At 40.2% G+C, this 18,911-nt stretch overlaps 1 protein-coding gene across 2 annotated transcripts in view; it reads left to right on the forward strand.

The window, feature by feature from the left end:
- The first annotated feature begins 5,288 nt into the window (after positions 1 to 5,288).
- Positions 5,289 to 18,911, forward strand: part of LOC139730779 (thioredoxin reductase-like selenoprotein T) — a 13,697-nt gene continuing 74 nt past the window's right edge. Inside the window, exons 1-6 of one of the 2 annotated variants that reach the window (XR_011710941.1) lie at positions 5,289 to 5,546; positions 10,132 to 10,369; positions 10,894 to 10,981; positions 12,443 to 12,548; positions 15,386 to 15,434; positions 15,979 to 18,911. The exon at positions 15,979 to 18,911 is cut by the window's right edge and continues 74 nt beyond it. Coding sequence is in view for 1 of the 2 variants with exons in the window: in XM_071641641.1 (XP_071497742.1) it covers positions 5,392 to 5,546; positions 10,132 to 10,369; positions 10,894 to 10,981; positions 12,443 to 12,546 (585 nt within the window). In the remaining variant the exon portion in view is untranslated. Of the gene's footprint in view, positions 5,547 to 10,131; positions 10,370 to 10,893; positions 10,982 to 12,442; positions 12,549 to 15,385; positions 15,850 to 15,978 lie in introns of those variants that run through there. The other variant, XM_071641641.1, reaches the window with a different exon arrangement.

The following is an 18,911-nucleotide window of genomic DNA, read 5'->3' on the forward strand; positions in this document are numbered from 1 at the left end:
CGCTCGCTGCGCTCGCTCGCCAAAATTTATCAAAATTTATCAGATTTTATATCACCCTCAAATAAAAACCCTTTTAAGTGCTCGAAAAAGCATATCAAGTGGACTTTTTTAAAGTCCCTACCGGGATGGGATTGGGGTTGAACACTGTTGGTATAAATCGTTATCGATAAGACCGTCACTATATCTTGATTAGAATTGTCATTCGAAGATTTAATAACCAAAAATGACAAGAATTCCATGTTTTGTAAGCTGAAAAATTCTTCAATATCTATTACATTTAAAACATTTTCAAAAGACCCCTTCTATAAGTGCTTGAAAAAGCACATCATGTGGACTTTTTTTAAGGCCCCACCGGGATGGGGTTGGACACTGTTGGTACAAATCGTTATGTATAAGGCCGTCACTATGATTCGAATTGTAATTCGAAGATTTGATAACCAAAAATGACAAGAATTCCATGTTATGTATAAAGCTGAAATATAAAAATTTTCGGCTCGCTTGCTGCGCTCGCTCGCCAAAATATATCAAAATTTTATAGGGTTGCCTATTACATTTAAATCACCCCCAAAAGACCCCTCTTAAGTGCTTCAAAAAGCATATCATGAGGACCTTTTTTTAAGTCCCTACCGGGATGGGGTTGGGGTTGAACACTTTTCCAGAAATTAGGGGCGCAATTTTCGCGCTTGCCACGGGCGCCGTTTTCCCTAGATATGCCAGCCACTGACTACGAAGTACAGTCAGTATAGTAGCCTACTGGAAGCAGCAAGCTCTGGAAGCTCTGGGAGTAGCAAGTTACTTGCTACTCAATGTAATTAGTAATAGCACATGGACTTGGTAATCTTTAGTAATAGTAGATAAGAATTTTTTCAATGACTGAAAGTTAAAACTGAAAGATAACTGAGTGTGAGTCTACAAATTGTGGTTGGATGACTTTATTGCGCCTAAAATTCATTAGATATCTAGGTCTAGGAACAGTGGTGTAACTACGGGGGCATGGGGGGGGGGGCACGTGCCCCCCCCCCCCCCAATCCGCTGGTTAAAAAAAAGAAAAAAAAAAGAAAAAAAGAAAAAAAGAAAGAAAAAAAAACCTACAAAAATGGTAATTCAAGGGTTAGTAAATTGCTTTTGAAATCGACATGAAAGGATGATCAAGAAAAAAAGATATTTTTCTAAGATTTCTTTTAACCATATAATTAAAGAGGTATAACATTGTTCAAAAAGCCCGGGGACGACAAAAGATTGTGATTCAGCGTGATTCCTGGTTGGCATTTTGAATACATGCAGGATGTGCGCAGTGTACTCAGAATATCGGAATGGCAAAAAGGTTGTACACATTTGCTATCAGAGCTTGATCATTGATTTTGCAGTGTTGCTTTACATACTAGTCTATATTAAAATGCCTTGCATTGCCAATAGTAAGACTTGACCTTGGCTATTTCCTAACTTTTCCATCTACAATGTATATGAAACACACACACTCACAAACACAAACAAATTAGGGGATGCTCTATATAAAGTGCAGATTTTGGACATCCTTCTCCCGCTTGGTCACTTCGACGCCCCCTCGCTGGTCATACCTCCCCCAATCATAAACATAAACCGACACCCTTGACTACCAGTGGCGGATCCAGGGGGCGCACCGGTCGCCCCCTCCCTCCAATGCGAAAAAAATATATATACATGTAGCTACAAACGACAGTTTTTGGACGGTAAAATGTCACAATTTTAAAGCTCGCTCGCTTCGCTCGCTCGCATTTAACCGCTATATGCCATTCTCCTGATGTTACTGCCAGTAATTGCCAGCAGTTGCGCCCGGTGCGCCCCCCCCCCCCCCGAATTTCCAAAGCGAAAAAATATAGCTACAAACGGCAGTTTGGGGACTGTAAAATGTCAACATTTTCAAGCTCGCTCGCTTCGCTCGCTCGCATTTAATCGTTATGCAATTCTCCTGATGTTGCTGTCAGTAATTGCCAGCAGTTGCGCCCGGTGCGCCCCCTCCCCTTAATTTCTAAAGCGAAAAAATATAGCTACAAACGGCAGTTTGGGGACTGTAAAATGTCAAAATTTTCAAGCTCGCTCGCTTCGCTCGCTCGCATTTAATCGTTATGCAATTCTCCTGATGTTGCTGTCAGTAACTGCCAGCAGTTGCGCCCGGTGCGCCCCTCCCCTTAATTTCTAAAGCGAAAAAATATAGCTACAAACGGCAGTTTGGGGACTGTAAAATGTCAAAATTTTCAAGCTCGCTCGCTTCGCTCGCTCGCATTTAATCGTTATGCAATTCTCCTGATGTTGCTGTCAGTAATTACCAGCAGTTGCGCCCGGTGCGCCCCCTCCCCTTAATTTCTAAAGCGAAAAATATAGCTGCCAACGGCAGCTTGGGGACTTAAAGTGTCAAAATTTTCAAGCTCGCTCGCTTCGCTCGCTCGCATTTAATCGTTATGCCATTCTCCTGATGTTACTGCCAGCAACTGCCAGCAGTTGCACCCGGTGCAACCCCTTTAATTTCCACAGCAAAATATATATATATATATATATATATATACATATATTGTTATATAGCTACAAACGGCAGTTTGGGGACTGTAAAATGTCAAAATTTTCAAGCTCGCTCGCTCCGCTCGCTCGCATTTAATTGTACAGTTATGCAATTCTGATGTTGCTTCCATGAGGTGCGCCCCCCCCCATGTCTTGACCCACGGTACGCCACTGAACACCCCCCTCTAAAAAATCCTGGGTACGCCTATGCACCAAACCATCAACAGGTTCATCATTATTTCGATTTCCAAGTTTCCAGGTTGGGTTCTATAGGTTCATACAAATGTAATAGTAGCACTAGACGGACATAGCCACCAGGGGGGCGTTTCATCAACGAGTTCGTCGGAGGTTTTCACCGACAAATTTGCTATCAGCCAATCAGACGCAAGGATTTCAGTAGCTTTTGACAGTTGTCGGTGTAAATCACCGACAAAAAGTTTCATGAAACACCCCCCAGGATATTTGATAGGAGGGGGGGGGGGGGAGGGCATGAGAGGAGGGTGTCCCTCTCCCACACAGTGAGAACATTTTGCAATTTGATGTTGTAAACAGTGTAATTTGATACATTCATTTGTGCGTGTTTTAATCAATTTAAAACGGTCCCACTGGTAAGGTATATTAGCAGTAGGCCTACTTTGATATAGTGATTCATTTTATAGATTATTATTGAACAATTTGCCCAAAAATGTTATCATTTAAATACATTTCTTGTATTACGATGAATATCATGAAAGCTGTCTGTTAAGCAAACAGAAAAAGCATGAAAACGAGGGTGAAGGAGAGGGGTACATCTCCTCGAACAGGAGGATGATTTTGCATTTTCAGACCTGAAATTCAGCAATCTGGTGCAAAACCTTTGGTGGAATAGGGGCCTACTTGTTTTTTTTTCCCCGAAAAAAAAAATGATGCAAGTAAATAATGCTTTTTTTCGGGGAAATGTCAGAAGCTAAATCACGAAATTTGGCTCTTATTCCGCGTGTGCATCATCATTGTGTATGTACAAGGTCTATATGGGGAAGGGCGTGGGAAGGAGTGCCCCTCCCACATCCGAAGGAGCTTTTTGCTTTTTTAAAAATTGAAATAAAGCGATCTGAGGCACATATTTTTTTTTTCTGAAAAATTCGGAAATTGCCATGGAGGGGATCAAACAATGGGAAGGTGGCAAAGTACGTCGGTCCCCCAAATTCGAGGGACAGTTTTGCATTTATTTTTTAGAACCGAAATTCAACGATCTGGTGCACACTTTTGCTGGAATATGTGGAATTGTCAATCACTTCTGAGGGGATAAGCACTCTCGCCCCTCCTATACACGAGGGAGATTAATGGCAGTTAAACGTTCTGGTGCACACATTTTGTTGCATATTTGGAAATATGTTCAAAGTGTGGCCATAGTCTATAGATAGTATGATGATAATAATATGCACCGGCGTGAATCCGTAAAGAGGATGGGGGGGGGGGGGGGGATTGATGATAGTCACCATATCTTTGCGATCGACGGTGTAATATAGGAGGGGAGCCTCCCACGCAAGGAAGATTTCGCATTTTTAGACCTAAAATTCAACGATGTGGTGTACAATTTTGGTGAAAAATGATAGATTCTTTTTTTTTTCTGTAAAAAAGTAAGTAAAAGAAATATTCACAGATAATTGAATGACTAAATTGGGGTGTCTCGTTCCGAGTGTGTGACGTCAATGCGGGTAGGCCTATAAAAGTAATGATACGTGGAAGTTGTCGGGGGGAAGGGGGATGGTGTGGGAATTAGATTTGAAGTCTGATGCAAACTTAATAAAACATTTTTAAATCTGTCAATCTAAATGTGCCAGAAAAAGGACCGAAGTGAGGCGGGGGAGGGTGTGGGAGGAAGATACCCCCTCCCACACGGGGAAGATTTTTCTATTTTAGAATGGAATTATCACTTTGAATGAAATACATGTACTGAAAAAAAAAATGATCTTAATAAAAGGTTGAAAGCTAGGGGCATTATGCACATGCTTATAGTATGCACGCATTTTTTTCATTCCCACCCCCGCCTTCCAAATCCCCGGTCCAAATCTGGGAGGGGGGGGGGGGGCGACTGCCCCCATCACCCTCCCCCCTAAGTGAACGTGTTTTGTGTAAAAAAAAAAAAAAAAACTTATGTAATTAAATTTGAAATTTTAACCTAAGATAGGTATAGGCCTACCCGTAAAATGTTTTAAACCTTTTTTCTTTTTCAGTTCAAACCTTTCTTTTTAATTGCTTGAATTCAAAATACAATAAGCCTTACAAGAATTTTAACATAATTTTTAAGCGAGGTTATAGAATTACTACAAAATCTAACATTTCAGCAAACATGTGAAGATTGTCATTTTCTTAAGGAGAAAAAAATATCCTCATATTTTTAGAGAAAATATTACACAACAGTGGATTCTTTGACTAGTTTTCATTCCGGAAATGTATACTTTCATTCACATAAAAAAATCAACAATTTGAAAGTAAGAGCGCTGAAAAGGCCTATGATTTAAAAATCTATAGGTTGACACAAGCCTGCCGACCAGACGTCTTCTGACCACTGTACTGAGTAAGTACAGCTGTAGATCGATTTCAGTGCTTCTGGCCCAGGTTCGATTATCCCCGCTGAACTCTAGAGGGCGGCAGTCATTTGCGTTTCACCAGCTGCCGCGTAAAATCGGGAGAGTTGATGCATCTTATTCAGTGTACGATCTTTGCTTAGTACCACAAGTGCAGCACTACACGTACAACCTACCCATACCGGCAATTGGGAAAAGAAACAACAGAAGACGTATTTGGGAGAGCAAACTCGTGGAGGAAAACAGAGTGTTGGTGTACGTTCACGCACAAAAAACAGTCGCCATCATGGCGAACCTCACATATATCTCGTACACGGCTATTGTGCTTTTCCTTGCGTATATGTCCTTCCGAGAAATTTCACAGTCAGAAGCGTCAGTCGAGCCCAAGATGAAGTCAAAATTGTCACAATTTGCAGCGCCAACGATAAGTGTAATGTATTGGTAAGTAGATCTAGTGCGTTCGGAAGATAGCTACAGTACCGGTACATAGACTCTATACAGTGCAGTGGAGTGGTTTATACCATCAAGTATCATGATTCTGAACGCCAGGCTCTGAGTAGACAGAAAGATCCGTCTGTGGAGGACTCTTTTATATTTTGCCATTACTGCTAACGCTGTCCTCCGTATACGGAGGGGATCCGTGAAGCCAGACGCAGTCTCCGCGGAACATTCCCCGACGGCCAGATACAGACCGATCTTTCGGTCCGATCTTTCGCTTCGGTCAAAAAGTTAGGCTCCGAGTCTGAGATGAGGGGACATCTAACGTACATTACGTCGGTACTCGGCAAAGTCCAATTCTGGATATGATGCTAAGGATGAAACTTGAGTATGTGATGCCGGTGGACGGTTGTGCAATTTTGGTGCGAGTAAAAAACTCCAGTGTGGAGCTAGCATGCAGAGATGCGAGTCCTGAAGACGCCTAGCGTTACTGATGTGGCGGTTAGGGCGTCTGCTGGGAGTGCATTCCATAGCCTTACTGCTGTTGGCATGAAGGAGTACCCTATCTATGTCCTATGTACATCTTTAGTGGAGTGAGTTGTCATCATCATCTGTACGGGAGTGTAGGTAAATCCTGTCAGGTCTCCCGGTCGTCAGCGCTTGGTAGCACGAGTAACAGAGGTTGTTGTAGTGTGGCCCAGTGGCCAGCAATGCAGCATACTTGTAGCTGTAGTGTTACACTCTCTGTGCGCTGGTGTACATTCTGCACAAACCTGGCAGCTCTCTGAGCTCTGGATTGCTGCCACCTGGTTGATGATAGTTGTATGATGGGGGTTACAGACAATTAAGCAGTATTCCAGGTGGGGCCTGACAAGGGATGTGTATGCTTTTTCTTTGAGGTTTGGGTGCAGTGTTTCAGGTTTCTCTTGATGAGTCCTAACATTTGGTTGGCTTTGAGGGTGGCATTAGAAATGTGTGTTTTCCAGGAGAGTTTGGATGTGAGAGTGAGGCCTAGGTATGGCCTGGGTATTTGTTGACAAACTCTACGACATCTTCACCAAGGTGATACATGTGACTGATGATGTTTAGACGATGAGATACTCGCATGAGATGGCACTTGCTGGTGTTGAATTTCATTTGCCTCTTTGTTGCCCATGAGTGTAACATATCAAGGTCCTTCTGTAATGCTACGCAGTCCTCAGTTGTCGTAACTGGCTGATAGATGGCAAACATCGGCAAACAAGCGTATGGGTTGAGCCCGAGTATGGTTCACAGTCCGTATCAGGACAACTCCCCCGGAGGACTCCTCCCCCGGGGACTTCTCCCACCTGACAACTCCTCCGGAGGACCACTCCCCTGGAGGACTACTCCCCCAGGGGATGTCTCCCCCGGGGGACTACTCCCCCGAGGACTACTCCCCCGGAGGACTACTCCCCCGGAGGACTACTCCACCGGAGGACCACTCCCCCGGAGGACCACTCCCCCGGAGGACCACTCCACCGGAGGACCACTCCCTTGGTCGACAACTCCCAGGTTGACCCTGGTTGACCACCCCCACCACTTTTTTTTTAAATGAAAGAATTTTATTTAAATTCCTGTGGACGCTGATCTTTCAAGAGTGAAAGAGTTAACTTTCAGTTTGTGTGAATGTAACCTAGTTCTTCTATTCTTTGTTCATTCTTTCATTTTTATAATCATAATTGAGCTTCGGCTAAGTACACGGAATTTTATTTCTGAAATAACACAAAAATAGATGTTCGACATCATTATTCTGTAAAACTAAGGGGTCACCTCATCCCTTAATTCCCAAATTCCCATCTGCTGTCTATCTAATGCGCTTTTGGCAGTCATATCTTATTTCTTATTATTTACAGTGTGGAAAAAAAAATCATAGTAATCCCATTAACAAAAATTGTCAACGTGAAATAATATACCACACAATATAGGAACGTCACTGTAATGTTATATTTTTGAAATAAGTTTCTTCCTTCCTTTTACATCTAGATGAAGGTTCCACAAACCATGCGTTCTTTTGAAGTTTGAATGTGATCGCATATATGTTTTTTCTGTGTTTTTGAGACACGTTAGTAATGAGTTAACTTTCCTTCTGTTCATTATAATATTACATTATGAAAATCTGATTGCTGGTAAGGAACCAAAGTCAACAAAATAAGAGTCATTGTGGGAGTGACGGAGCGAACGTGTTTGAAAATTTTTACATTTTTGCAGTCCAAACTTGCTCGTTGTCGCTTTATTATATCCGAGTGTATCTGTTTATTGCTCGCTTATTATTCCTTTCAAATTGGTGTAGAAAGAAAACAAGAGCTCGGGGGAAAGGGGGGGGGGGTGTGCTAGACGCCCACCCGAGTATCACAGTCACCACATCTGATGCAATTTCATTGTAAATTAAAGCTACTTCTCCACTTTTCTAGGATTCCCTAACCCTAACCCTAACCCTAACCAATGCCCCCCCCCCCCCCCCAACCCGGAGCTCCAAGGGGGCTATCCAAGGTATTGCCATGACTATTCTTCACCTATAAATACATCCATGTCCACATACAATATATCTTGACTGTAATGTTTTTGGGTCTGGAGAACAAACGAATGGGTCGGTTTTAATTTGCGTGATGACTTTTTTTTTGTAAAGTCATCACTTGAATTTAGTCAAAAAATTGTTGCATTGTTTTCCGCTGTACCTCTTCTGATGTCGATTCTGTTTTGATGGGAGCATTTTCCTTCACATCCCACTATGCAACTTCTTGGAAACTTTTTCTTTGAAACAACATAGCATCTTTCCAGAGCTTGTTTTACATTCGCATCTTCACTTGTTCTCCTTCTTTGAGTGGAGAGAGCTGTTTTTTGGTTTTTTTTCGATCAAAGTAATTTTACTGCAGTTTTGCTTGTTGGTCAGCTTTGTTGGCACATTTTTGATTAATTTTGGTTTTAACAGTTGGTTAGTTGTTGGCAGAATGGTCCTTGTCCTCCTCTGCATCAACAATTGTGCAGGACTAGCATCTAGCCCATCGGTCGGTGTGTTCCTGTAGTCAAGAAATGCCAAATGTGGATCTGTTCCATCTCTCTTTGCCTTTTTCATTAGTCTCTTTGCGATTTGTACTGTCTTTTGAGCTTTCCCATTGCTCTGTAGAAAGTGAGGTGAAGATGTGACATGCTTGAATTGGTACTGACAAGCAAACTCTTTGAACTGGTCACTTGTAAACTGTGTACCGTTATCTGATACCACAATCTCCGGTATACCATTACGTGCAAAGTGATGTTTGCATACTTCAATTACTCTTCCGCTAGACATTTTTGTTTTGTTTTGTTTTCCATGTTCAAACGTTATCAAATAAAATTGTGTTAAACGAAACTCAATTTTCAATGAATTGAAACTCGAATTATCCCATCTTTGTGGTTGAGAGATTTGTGTTGGCCGTGCGGGTGTGCTTTCCCAGCGCTGTTCCTTTGTACACGTTCAAGTCTTTTCAGAAACAAAATATTCATATTTTTTCTGTCGATTATTTCTCCGACATTAAGAATTGTAATGATGTTCAGATAAATTCACAGTCGACATAACGTACGAAAATTGCAAAATAAAATTACTGACAGTGACACAGGATAGTAACTATCATAGGAATCTAAGATAAAAATCATAACCACATTGAAAAGGTAATTCTAACAACATATTCCTTATCATAATCATGAATTGCAAAAAGAAAAAGAAAATCATCAAAGAATGGACTTCTTAAAATATAATAAGATAATGAAGAATGTCAGGTACATGCTAAGGAATGAACTCTGTTTGCCCTCAAAAGCGTGTTTCCGGCAATGTGTTTATCTCTTGACTAACCATTGTACACGCTACATGTAATGTCGAAAAAAGTAGAAACGCAGGTCCATTTCATCACTGAAAGTTAAACTTTGCGCTGAGCTTTCAAAAACTTTGTTTATAAAGACGGACGTGTCTTAGGTAACGCCAATTTTAAGCATTCTTTTACATAAAAAGAATAATGTTTGTGCACAGATGAATTTAGTTTTAATTTCTAGGACAAAAAAACCCCCACATCTCTGTTCAGTATGGGATTGTCCCCCAGGAGACGTCCCCGGGGCAGTTGTCAGGTGGGAGTTGTCCTCCGGGGGAGTTGTCCTCCGGGGGAGTAGTCCTCCGGGGGAGTAGTCCTCTGGAGGAGTTGTCCTGGGGGGTAGTGGTCCCCCGGGGGAGTGGTCCTCCGGAGGAGTTGTCCCAGGGGAGTTGTCCCCAGGGGAGTGGTCCTCCGGGGGAGTGGTCCTCTGGAGGAGGTTGTCCGGGGGGGGGGGGGGGGGGGGGGGGGGGGATTACCAATGGCATCTGCATAGGGCTTTGTGTTTTGGAAAGCCTGTCAGCACATTTTTATAGCACATGAAAAGAGACTAAACTGATGTTTTAGCGTGCTGATCTGAACACAGCAAAATCATTTGCGTAGGATATGTGATACTCTGCTTTTATGTAGTGTGATGGTATTTTTTTCTTTTAAAGCCATGTTGAATCATTTATGTCTTTCTCTTATCTAATGATGATACAATGCATTTGTCTTCTCTGTTGCTACCGTAGTATTTCCTGAGGGTACCGACAGGTCTTTGAGGAGTACGCTTCCCGTCTTCATCAGCGTTACCCCGACCTCAAGATCGAAGGAGAGAATTTTCCTGCCCACCCAATTCGTCAGTACCTGGCCTCTTTCCTAGGAGTGGCCAAATTGATGCTCATAGGCATGATTGCATTTGGCTATGACCCTTTCCCTCTATTCAACATGGAAACACACCATATCTGGACTTGGGCACTACAAAATAAAGTGAGTTTAAGTCTGACTGTCATTTGGTGGTAAATGTTCAGTCAAGATGGAACAAGCTACATTTCATAGGAAACGATTGCCAGTACCATGGTATAGCATGTACTGTGCCATACATGGTAGCATGTATAACGGAGTGATGATTCTAAGAAAAAATGCTGCTAAAATAAGGGACACATTGTATCATTGTCAGGGCCATTTATCATGCATGGCTATTTAAACTCAAATCCCTTTCCTTATGTACGTTAAAAAAAGGCTGGTTAAAGTCATGAGGGATGCATACAAAATATACCACTGTACGTACAGTTTGTATGCCTGCAGTTTCATTGGCAAGCTACACCTGTGACATTTCGTCTCTTTTTCCCTCCATATCTCTTGTCACAGCAGTGATTGAAATTGTGCAAGAATTACGTATATGTGTATAAATATGCATTCATCTCAGAACATACATGTATACAGTATTTGTATTTCATCCATGATACGATCGTTGTGAAAGGAGGCTAATGTATTCTTTGGTTTCCACACAGATTTATGCCTGTATGATGCTATTCTTCATCAGTAATGCTATTGAGGGACAGCTGCTTTCCACTGGGGCCTTTGAAATTTCATTTAATGGTGAGTTTCTACTGTAAAGCAATCTAAGCTAGAAAAAGATATACTTCAGCATCTACCATGTTGCCAAATTATGTTCCATTAGACTCAGTTTATTAAAGTACTGATATACATGTAGCTCGAGAATAGCCAAGGCTTGACACTAACCGAAAATTGTGTTTGAGGGCCTGTTCAGGCCAATAAAGTGTAAATTTGGAGGCCCGAAAATGATACACAGAAGCTCAAAATAAAAGCATTATATGTAATAATCCATTTGAATCTAAGTTCCCTGATCTGGCCACCAAAGCGTCCGTGGACCACTGGTTACATGTGTATGTTGAGCCCTGGTATAGCTGTAGTATACAGTCCTTTCAATGATTTTTGATGGTTTTACTCTATTTCAAAAGTCCTGAATCTGAATCTGGATAATGCAACTCTTGCATCCTTGAGGGTTTGTATGGGGATCTTGAAGATGGCTGCCAGTGTGGCAGCTAATATTTGAAATTCCCATATATTTTTGAATAGATAGTGAAAGATTGGAAAAGAAAAAAAAAAAATCAGATTTTGATTATATGCTTGAAATAATCCAAATATGGATTATCCAAATCATGTACATGTATTCTTCATGATTTTGAGGTATTTAAGATGGCCACCAAAAATTGGAATTCCCATAGTTGTATTTCCTTATAAGCAGAAATTGAACAGATTTGACGGTTATATCCTATTTCGAGCAGGCTAAATCTGAATCTGGTTGAAGCTGCTCTTGCATCCCAGACTTTTGAGATACCTAAAAGAGCCACCGGAAATGAATTCTAATACAGTGGACTCCCATTATAACAAAGTTCTCGGGACCAGCAGTTTTCTTAGTAGAAATTTCGTTATAACCAAACAAATACAAATGTAGATGATAAAAGACATAGAGCTGATATTGTTACGGCCTGAATTTTTACATTGTAACCGGTATTTCGTTATAACCGTGTTCATTATAAAGGCAGTGCACTGTATAAGTAAGTCCTTATATAAAGTGGTGAACACATCAAGCCACGCTTATGCTATAGCCCCACTGTATTCATTGTTATATTATAGTTTTACTGTACATTGTGTAAAGGCAATGAAGAAAAAATATTCTGTGAACAACTTAATGTACATGAATGTGAATGTACAATGACGATACAGAAACCAATAAATCAAATCAAATCAAATAAGTTAGGGTAGCAATTTTCTTTGCTTTCTGATAGTGGTTCTAAAGTCAAGTGCTCTTTCATTATGCTAGAAAAGTGAATTTTTGTGGAATTCCCTTTTTATTTTCTAGATTGTTATATCTTGACAGGAGACAATTAGACGTAAAGGGTGCTTTTGAGGACATGTCCTGGTTAATGTACAGTGTACAATCTATATGACCCCACTGTGCATGTGGATGGAGTGCTCTTTTGTTGTTTAGAACTGTTTCTCAAAATGTGTGCATTTTATGTTTTTGCTTCTAAGGCATGCCAATTTGGTCCAAACTGGAATCTGGCAAGGTGCCGAAGTTTCCAGAACTCGTCCAAATTCTTGAGAACACCATGAAATTGAACTACAGACAAATATAATGGTGAGTTGATGATTTTGTGTACAAATGCAGTGACAACTTGATATGAAGAGATCTGATATATCAAAATACTCATATGACAAAGTAATTTCTCTGGTCCCAAAGAAAAATCTGCTTTATTTTGTATTGTTTATTTGTAGTAGAGCAAACAAGTTCTCTGGTCCCAAGGATCTCTGAGTTTCCAGTGTATGTGTTTTTGTCATTGTAGGTGTATAGGCAACAATTTAACGATTTGCAGGTTTTCTTATGGCCTCTGCAGTCTACAGGGAACTTTACTGCACTAAATTTGCAGCTTTCATTGAGCATTCATCTAACAATCATTTTAACCCTAATACTGGGGGGGGGGGGGGGGGGCATTATGCCCCCCGTCAAATTTTTGTCAGTGCTTCCTAATGCCTTGATATTTCGAAACAAAATTCCATGACATTTTTATATGATCCTACATCCCACACATTTTGATACCAAATTTATAGAAATTGAACATACACATTAGTGTACAGTACAGGTGTCATATTATGTTATCCAAACACATGTTGCTGAAACTTCACTACATGTATTTCTACATGATATGACACTGTATAAACCTATGGACAAAATCAGGTGGTTTTCCTTTCCTTTATTATGTATACTTTCTAGAAAGTGGCAGATGACAACATTGTAGGTACAATTGTGTTATTAAACCCCCTACCTGTTGACTTTTTATCAGGGCAATTGTGCTATAAATCAAGACAAGAAGTTATACTGAATACAAATTTTCATATTTTTTAGTCTAACATTGATAAAAAATTGTTCTAAAAAGGCTGCAAAATGGGTCGATTTCCCCCCACTCACGGCCTCGGAATTCGTCTAGAATTCAGCCACTTACTTGGATGACGTCATGCGATGAATGACACATTCCCCTGGCGTAAATGCGCCGGCTGTTTGCATATGAGTTTGTGTGCATTTTCAGTCCCGGCGAATGAAGTTCAAGCAGTCGGATACTTTTATTGACGCAAAATGGCCTTAGACGATCTCGACATCAGTTTTTAAGTCGAAGATGGAGATGAAGACAAGAGTAATCTTGAAACCAGGAGTGATAACAGCGACAAATGTGATGGAGATTTGGAGGAGTTAGGGGATGTGAAAGATGGTGTACTAATGGTAGAAGTAAGCGGTGGTGCCGCAGCCCGGCTAAGCTAAGGTACGATCAGCATTAGCCTGCTCCCTGGTAGGCCGGGGTTGAGGCCGATGAGACGGGAGAGCTGGACAAACGGGCGATTATGTAGGGCCTACTTTCGTATATCCATGAGACATCTCAAATGGCGTAGAACAAAATAACATCATTATCACAGGACATACTTAAATTACTTGTGCATTAATTAACTACTTATATATTCCAATTACTCACATTAATTTGAACAAAATCGTTTGAGGGAAAGTGCCGCTCAATACAAACTCGGTCTTTGCAATAGGTCGCAGCGTAGGCTGCCTGTACAATTTGACGTGTTAGAACTGAAGTTAGCTTTAACATTAGATCTGTTCTACTGACGGTGTGAGTGATACCAAAGATCCTGGCCTAAATGGTGATTCCGCCACTCTTGGTTGGAATGCATAATTCATTTGTCATCTTCTTAAATAGGGGGTCTAACGTTAAACGGATCCGTCTCTTCTCGTTTTGGCTTCTTATCTAATGTCTTAGATGTTCTAGGCCTAACTGTGATGTGATAGTACTGACGTTATGGTAATTCCCGAGCGAGGAAGCCTAGCTAGCTAGTAATCTTCTCGTATTTATTGCCATGCAGAACAGACTAGCCAAAACGCCCTAAAAAGGGATTTCAGCCTCACTGATCAGATCTAGGTGAACATCTAAGCCCAAATAATAGATGTTTGACTTACCGATACATATTATGAAAAAAATGTGTCTTGCACAGATCTCACAGCTGCCTTCCAAAACACAAACACTAGCGCACCCTACCCGTTCAATCAACCCCCTGGAGTGCGCGGCCAGCCTGCGCGCTGTGGTAACCACCAGTAATATGTTTGCGGTTATTGCTTCCCATGCTTACAACACAAGCTATTAAGCGCACACAGTGCAAGTGGTCACTGTGTGCGCTGTATACGGCAATCGGCATAGATTACATGTATGTGTAGGCCCATGCATGCACAGCGGCCACACCACAGCAGTCGATTCGAAGGGTTTTTAACAGCAATGTGTTTTGGAAGGCAGATGTGAGATCTGTGCAGGAAAAGAAAACAGGACTTTTTTTCCCGATTCATTCATAAAATTGGTGAGGTAAGCATAGATTAGGGATGAATTAGGCTTGGACTTTCCACTAGAGTTGATTCAGTGAGGATAAAATGCCCTCTTAAGGCTGCCTGATCTTTGGGTTGATTTCTGCGCAAACACCAACATGCACGCACGCCGTGCAAGATAATGTATTTTGCAGCGAAGATGGTTTTGAGCGGAGCTTCGTGGCGCGCTGTCATCTTTGTTTTGCAGTTTCCCACTGGGCTGTCAGTCCTACTTCATTCATCGGGTGACGTCATCAGAAAGGGAGCCAAAATTGTAGCTGTTTCGCAGTCAGGAAAGCAAAAAGAATACAGCTTTTTGGTTTCGTCTGATTATACCTTTGGGTATCTAAAATGCCATATTGACATTGTTCATGCTCTTAGCTTTCTATTGATGTATGATTTGCCATATTTCAGAAATTTCAACAGGTAGTCGGTGTAAGTTGAACACTGTATTTATGGAGCAGCATACATGTCTTCAGTTTGTATTTCAGGTGGTTGATATAAAAGAACAGGCCAAAGGCCTCATATTACAAACATGAGATTTCATCTGCTTTATCTTTATGATACAGGAGTGGAGCAGCCTCAAGCAAGCCGTTGGGGAAAGCTCATTCACAGCCAGTATGTTCTTTTGCTGTCAGTTTTATGCCATTTGAAAACTAGAGTTCCTCATCTTCTCTTTAAGATGAATAGAGTAAAACTTCCAGTTTGTCAATATATCAACACTTGAAGATGATAGTACATGTATTAATTAATCTCATCTCATGATATTTTACAGATTCATACTGTAACTTTGATATGATTTATTTCTTTATGCATGTATGTATTTCAGAGTGCTTGTAGAGAGTGCTGTCTAGATGGGTGGGGAAGGATTAACTCCAGCTTCTAGAGACTGAACTGAAATCTTGTAAAAGCCACCTTCCTTTATCTACCATGAGAAATAGACTACTTGATGTAATGAATGACCCTGTCATGGAGATTTCAGACACACAAAACATTTAACTGCTACTGAAGACTGAGGAAAAAAAAAAGCACACACACACACACGCACAAAAAGACATGTGTGAGTTGTGTTTTTTTCTGACCACTGTACTCATTCATGGATGGTTTGAGTTTTTACCGAGTGCTCTATTTAGACATACAACTGTATTTGACTTTTATGTAGTGTGGTGACCATGTAGAAACACAGAATGTGGGGAACTCTGGTGATTTGGCTACCTCTAATACAGTGCTGACACTATGAAGGCTAAGGCAGAAAGCGATCTTGAATGAGACGCATGCTTTGGCTGGAAAGACATCTATTGACGGGAATAGATGAGTCCACTGACAGAGGATAAACCTGACACCTTCAACAGAACAACTTGACTTCAAAGAAACTTTTTTGTTCTTTTTTTTTTTTAGGTTGAGAGAAAGAAAGAGAGAGAGAGAGAGAGAGAGAGAGATATGCAGGTGCACACAACATGACCAAAGTGCGTTTGTAGACACTTACTACTCAGCAAATATTCTTGTGTGCGTGTTTGGATTGTAAGGACAGGAAATATAACATGAGGCTTCACAGAAGATGATTGACATGAAAACAATATTTTAATTTTTACAGATAAACATCTGCAAGTAATGCCCAGTGGTTTATTCTATACATTTATGAAAGGTGCTCTTATATCATAATGATGGAAACATGCTACAGATTTGAAACTGACATAATCATTCTCTTGCAGGAACATACAAAGCGTTTATTCAGAGCATGACTGACCAATATTGACTGTAGTTTTGATGAAGTGTAGTCAAGGATAAGGTCAATTCTGACATTTTGCTGTGTGCACATGTAAACGTATCCCCATACAAAATATGTGTGGATGCATTCTAGTCAGATAATGTGTGGATAGATTTTTGCAAAATGACAGAATTATCTGAAAAAAAGAAAGCTGCTTGTCACAATTACAATATCTTTGTTATGCCTAAGTACAATGCTTTAATTTACTACTCGAGTAATAACGGGTAGGTGTATTGATAAGGGTGTGTGAAAGGCAACAGAAACAAGGGATTCCCGTTCTGACAGCGTCACCATGACTGCATTATCTTGTGATTACAAAACGAGTACCTTGTGAATATACTAAATGAGACCAGCTAAATACAGTACATATTTAAAAATCGGGAATGCTGAATTCACATTGTTTAAAGATGTACTGCGTAAGAAAACTCATAAATGGGTTTCCAAGTAGTAGTGCAATTTAGAATGCACAGTAAAGTAAGTTTCAAAATTCAAGGTGAGAGGTTAACATCAAATTTTTCAGTCTTTGTGATTTGAAGTAATGGGATATATGTGTACATACACTGAAATTTTGAGAGTAGATGAAGAGATGAATGTTAAACTAATTCATTTCATCATATATGGATTTGAGTTTACAGAATGCAGAGGCATGGTGTATAATGTCAGACGTGAGCATACAGCTTCAGTCTTTCTGTTATGCCCTTGATACTACAAATCTATCTTATCGGAGGTGATGTAATAGCTAGATATCAAACATTTTAATCTCCCATTTGTTATATGCAACATTAGATTTACTTACATTTACACTTAAAAGAGAGGGTACATTTGCCCTTAAAGAGAGGATACATGAATGCTTTGATTTGCTGGTCCCTTCCACATGGGAGACATTTCTTTGTGTGTAATTTGATAATTAACTGCTACATGTATTTGTAGGAGTCTGCCAAGTTACTCATGTTACCCAACTACCGATTGTAATTTCAGACTTAGAAGTAACAGGCAGTCGCTCCTTATAACTCATGAAAGTTTGACAAAAGGAAATTGTGCATATATAATGTAGCAACATAATAGATATGTAGTCTCCTTCATGTTTATATATTAGCTTTATGTAAATTGATTGTCCATAAAAGAAATGATTGATGGTGCAATCTAGTGATTTAGAGCTGATGTGTAAATTATATTTTAAATTGGAGTAAGTTGGATATTGTATATGTTTGAAACTCTATAACTGAGTTAAAACATTTGTCAGGATATACACCGCTACATGTAGTAATTGCCCAGGAATTGAATAGAGCTTGCACAATTAAAGATATACATGTATCATGGCTCGACACTAACTTTTTTGTTTGATGGCCCGATGGGGCCACCAAAATCCTAAATTTCAAATTTTTGGTGGCCCGAGAGAAAAATTTGGTGTCCCGAAAAAAAAAAACCCAATAAAAAACATTAAAAGTCCTTTTTTTTTTTAATGAGTCAAATATTTAAGATTTATGATAGTAAGAATTAGAAGTTGGACATATCTACTCATAAATAAACTTCAACAAACTTGCAACACTCACTCTCAGGCATTCATTCAGTCCTTTTCATCCATCCTTTGAACAAATTTAACTGCTAATTTCCGGCACAAAAAGTTACGAATTTATTGACATACTTTTCAAAAAATTTTGGTGGCCTGAGGCAGGCCACCAAATTTGCCCTTTTTTAAAATTTGGTGGCCCGATTTTCATTTTTGGTGGCCCTGGGCCACCGGGCCACCGTTAGTGTCGAGCCCTGCATGTATTGTTGGTGGGTTGACAAGAACTAGTATCTCAAATTTTGATGAATATCACCATTTAAAAAAAAATTAATTGTCACATAATCAGTGAAGTGCTGGCCTGTCCAAATCCTACATGTACACGTAGCTGTCTTACCCAAAAGAATTAGGACGCCACAGCATGTCAAAGGAAAGGCAGTTCCATTTGTAAAAGTGCTTTGGCTGCCATGTTTTTTCAGTCTCCTGAACATTTTACATTTTTGAGATACACTGTACTGTACATGGATTTGTTACCCCAATAGTGACATGTGACTGATGTGCTTCTATATAAATTTGCACATGTTTTTTCTTCATTCGGTTCTAAGATAAGGGATGGTGTACTACTTGATTTGTTTTTGTTTCAGTTTGTGCTTTTTATTAAATCTGTTGAAGGTGTTTTGTCTGTATGGTAGTGGAAAATAATTTGTGAGAATAGGCTGCACAATTTTTTCCCAGATAAGCTTGTTTATTTTATTTTACATTTATGATTTACCGGTAATGCATGTTTGACTGTTTGGACTACCTGAACACTTTCACCAGC

The sequence above is a fragment of the Diadema antillarum genome, unplaced genomic scaffold, assembly GCF_040938485.1.
Source record: "Diadema antillarum isolate AM-2024a unplaced genomic scaffold, OU_Dant_1.0 seq00000333_RagTag, whole genome shotgun sequence".
NCBI lineage: Eukaryota > Metazoa > Echinodermata > Echinoidea > Diadematoida > Diadematidae > Diadema > Diadema antillarum.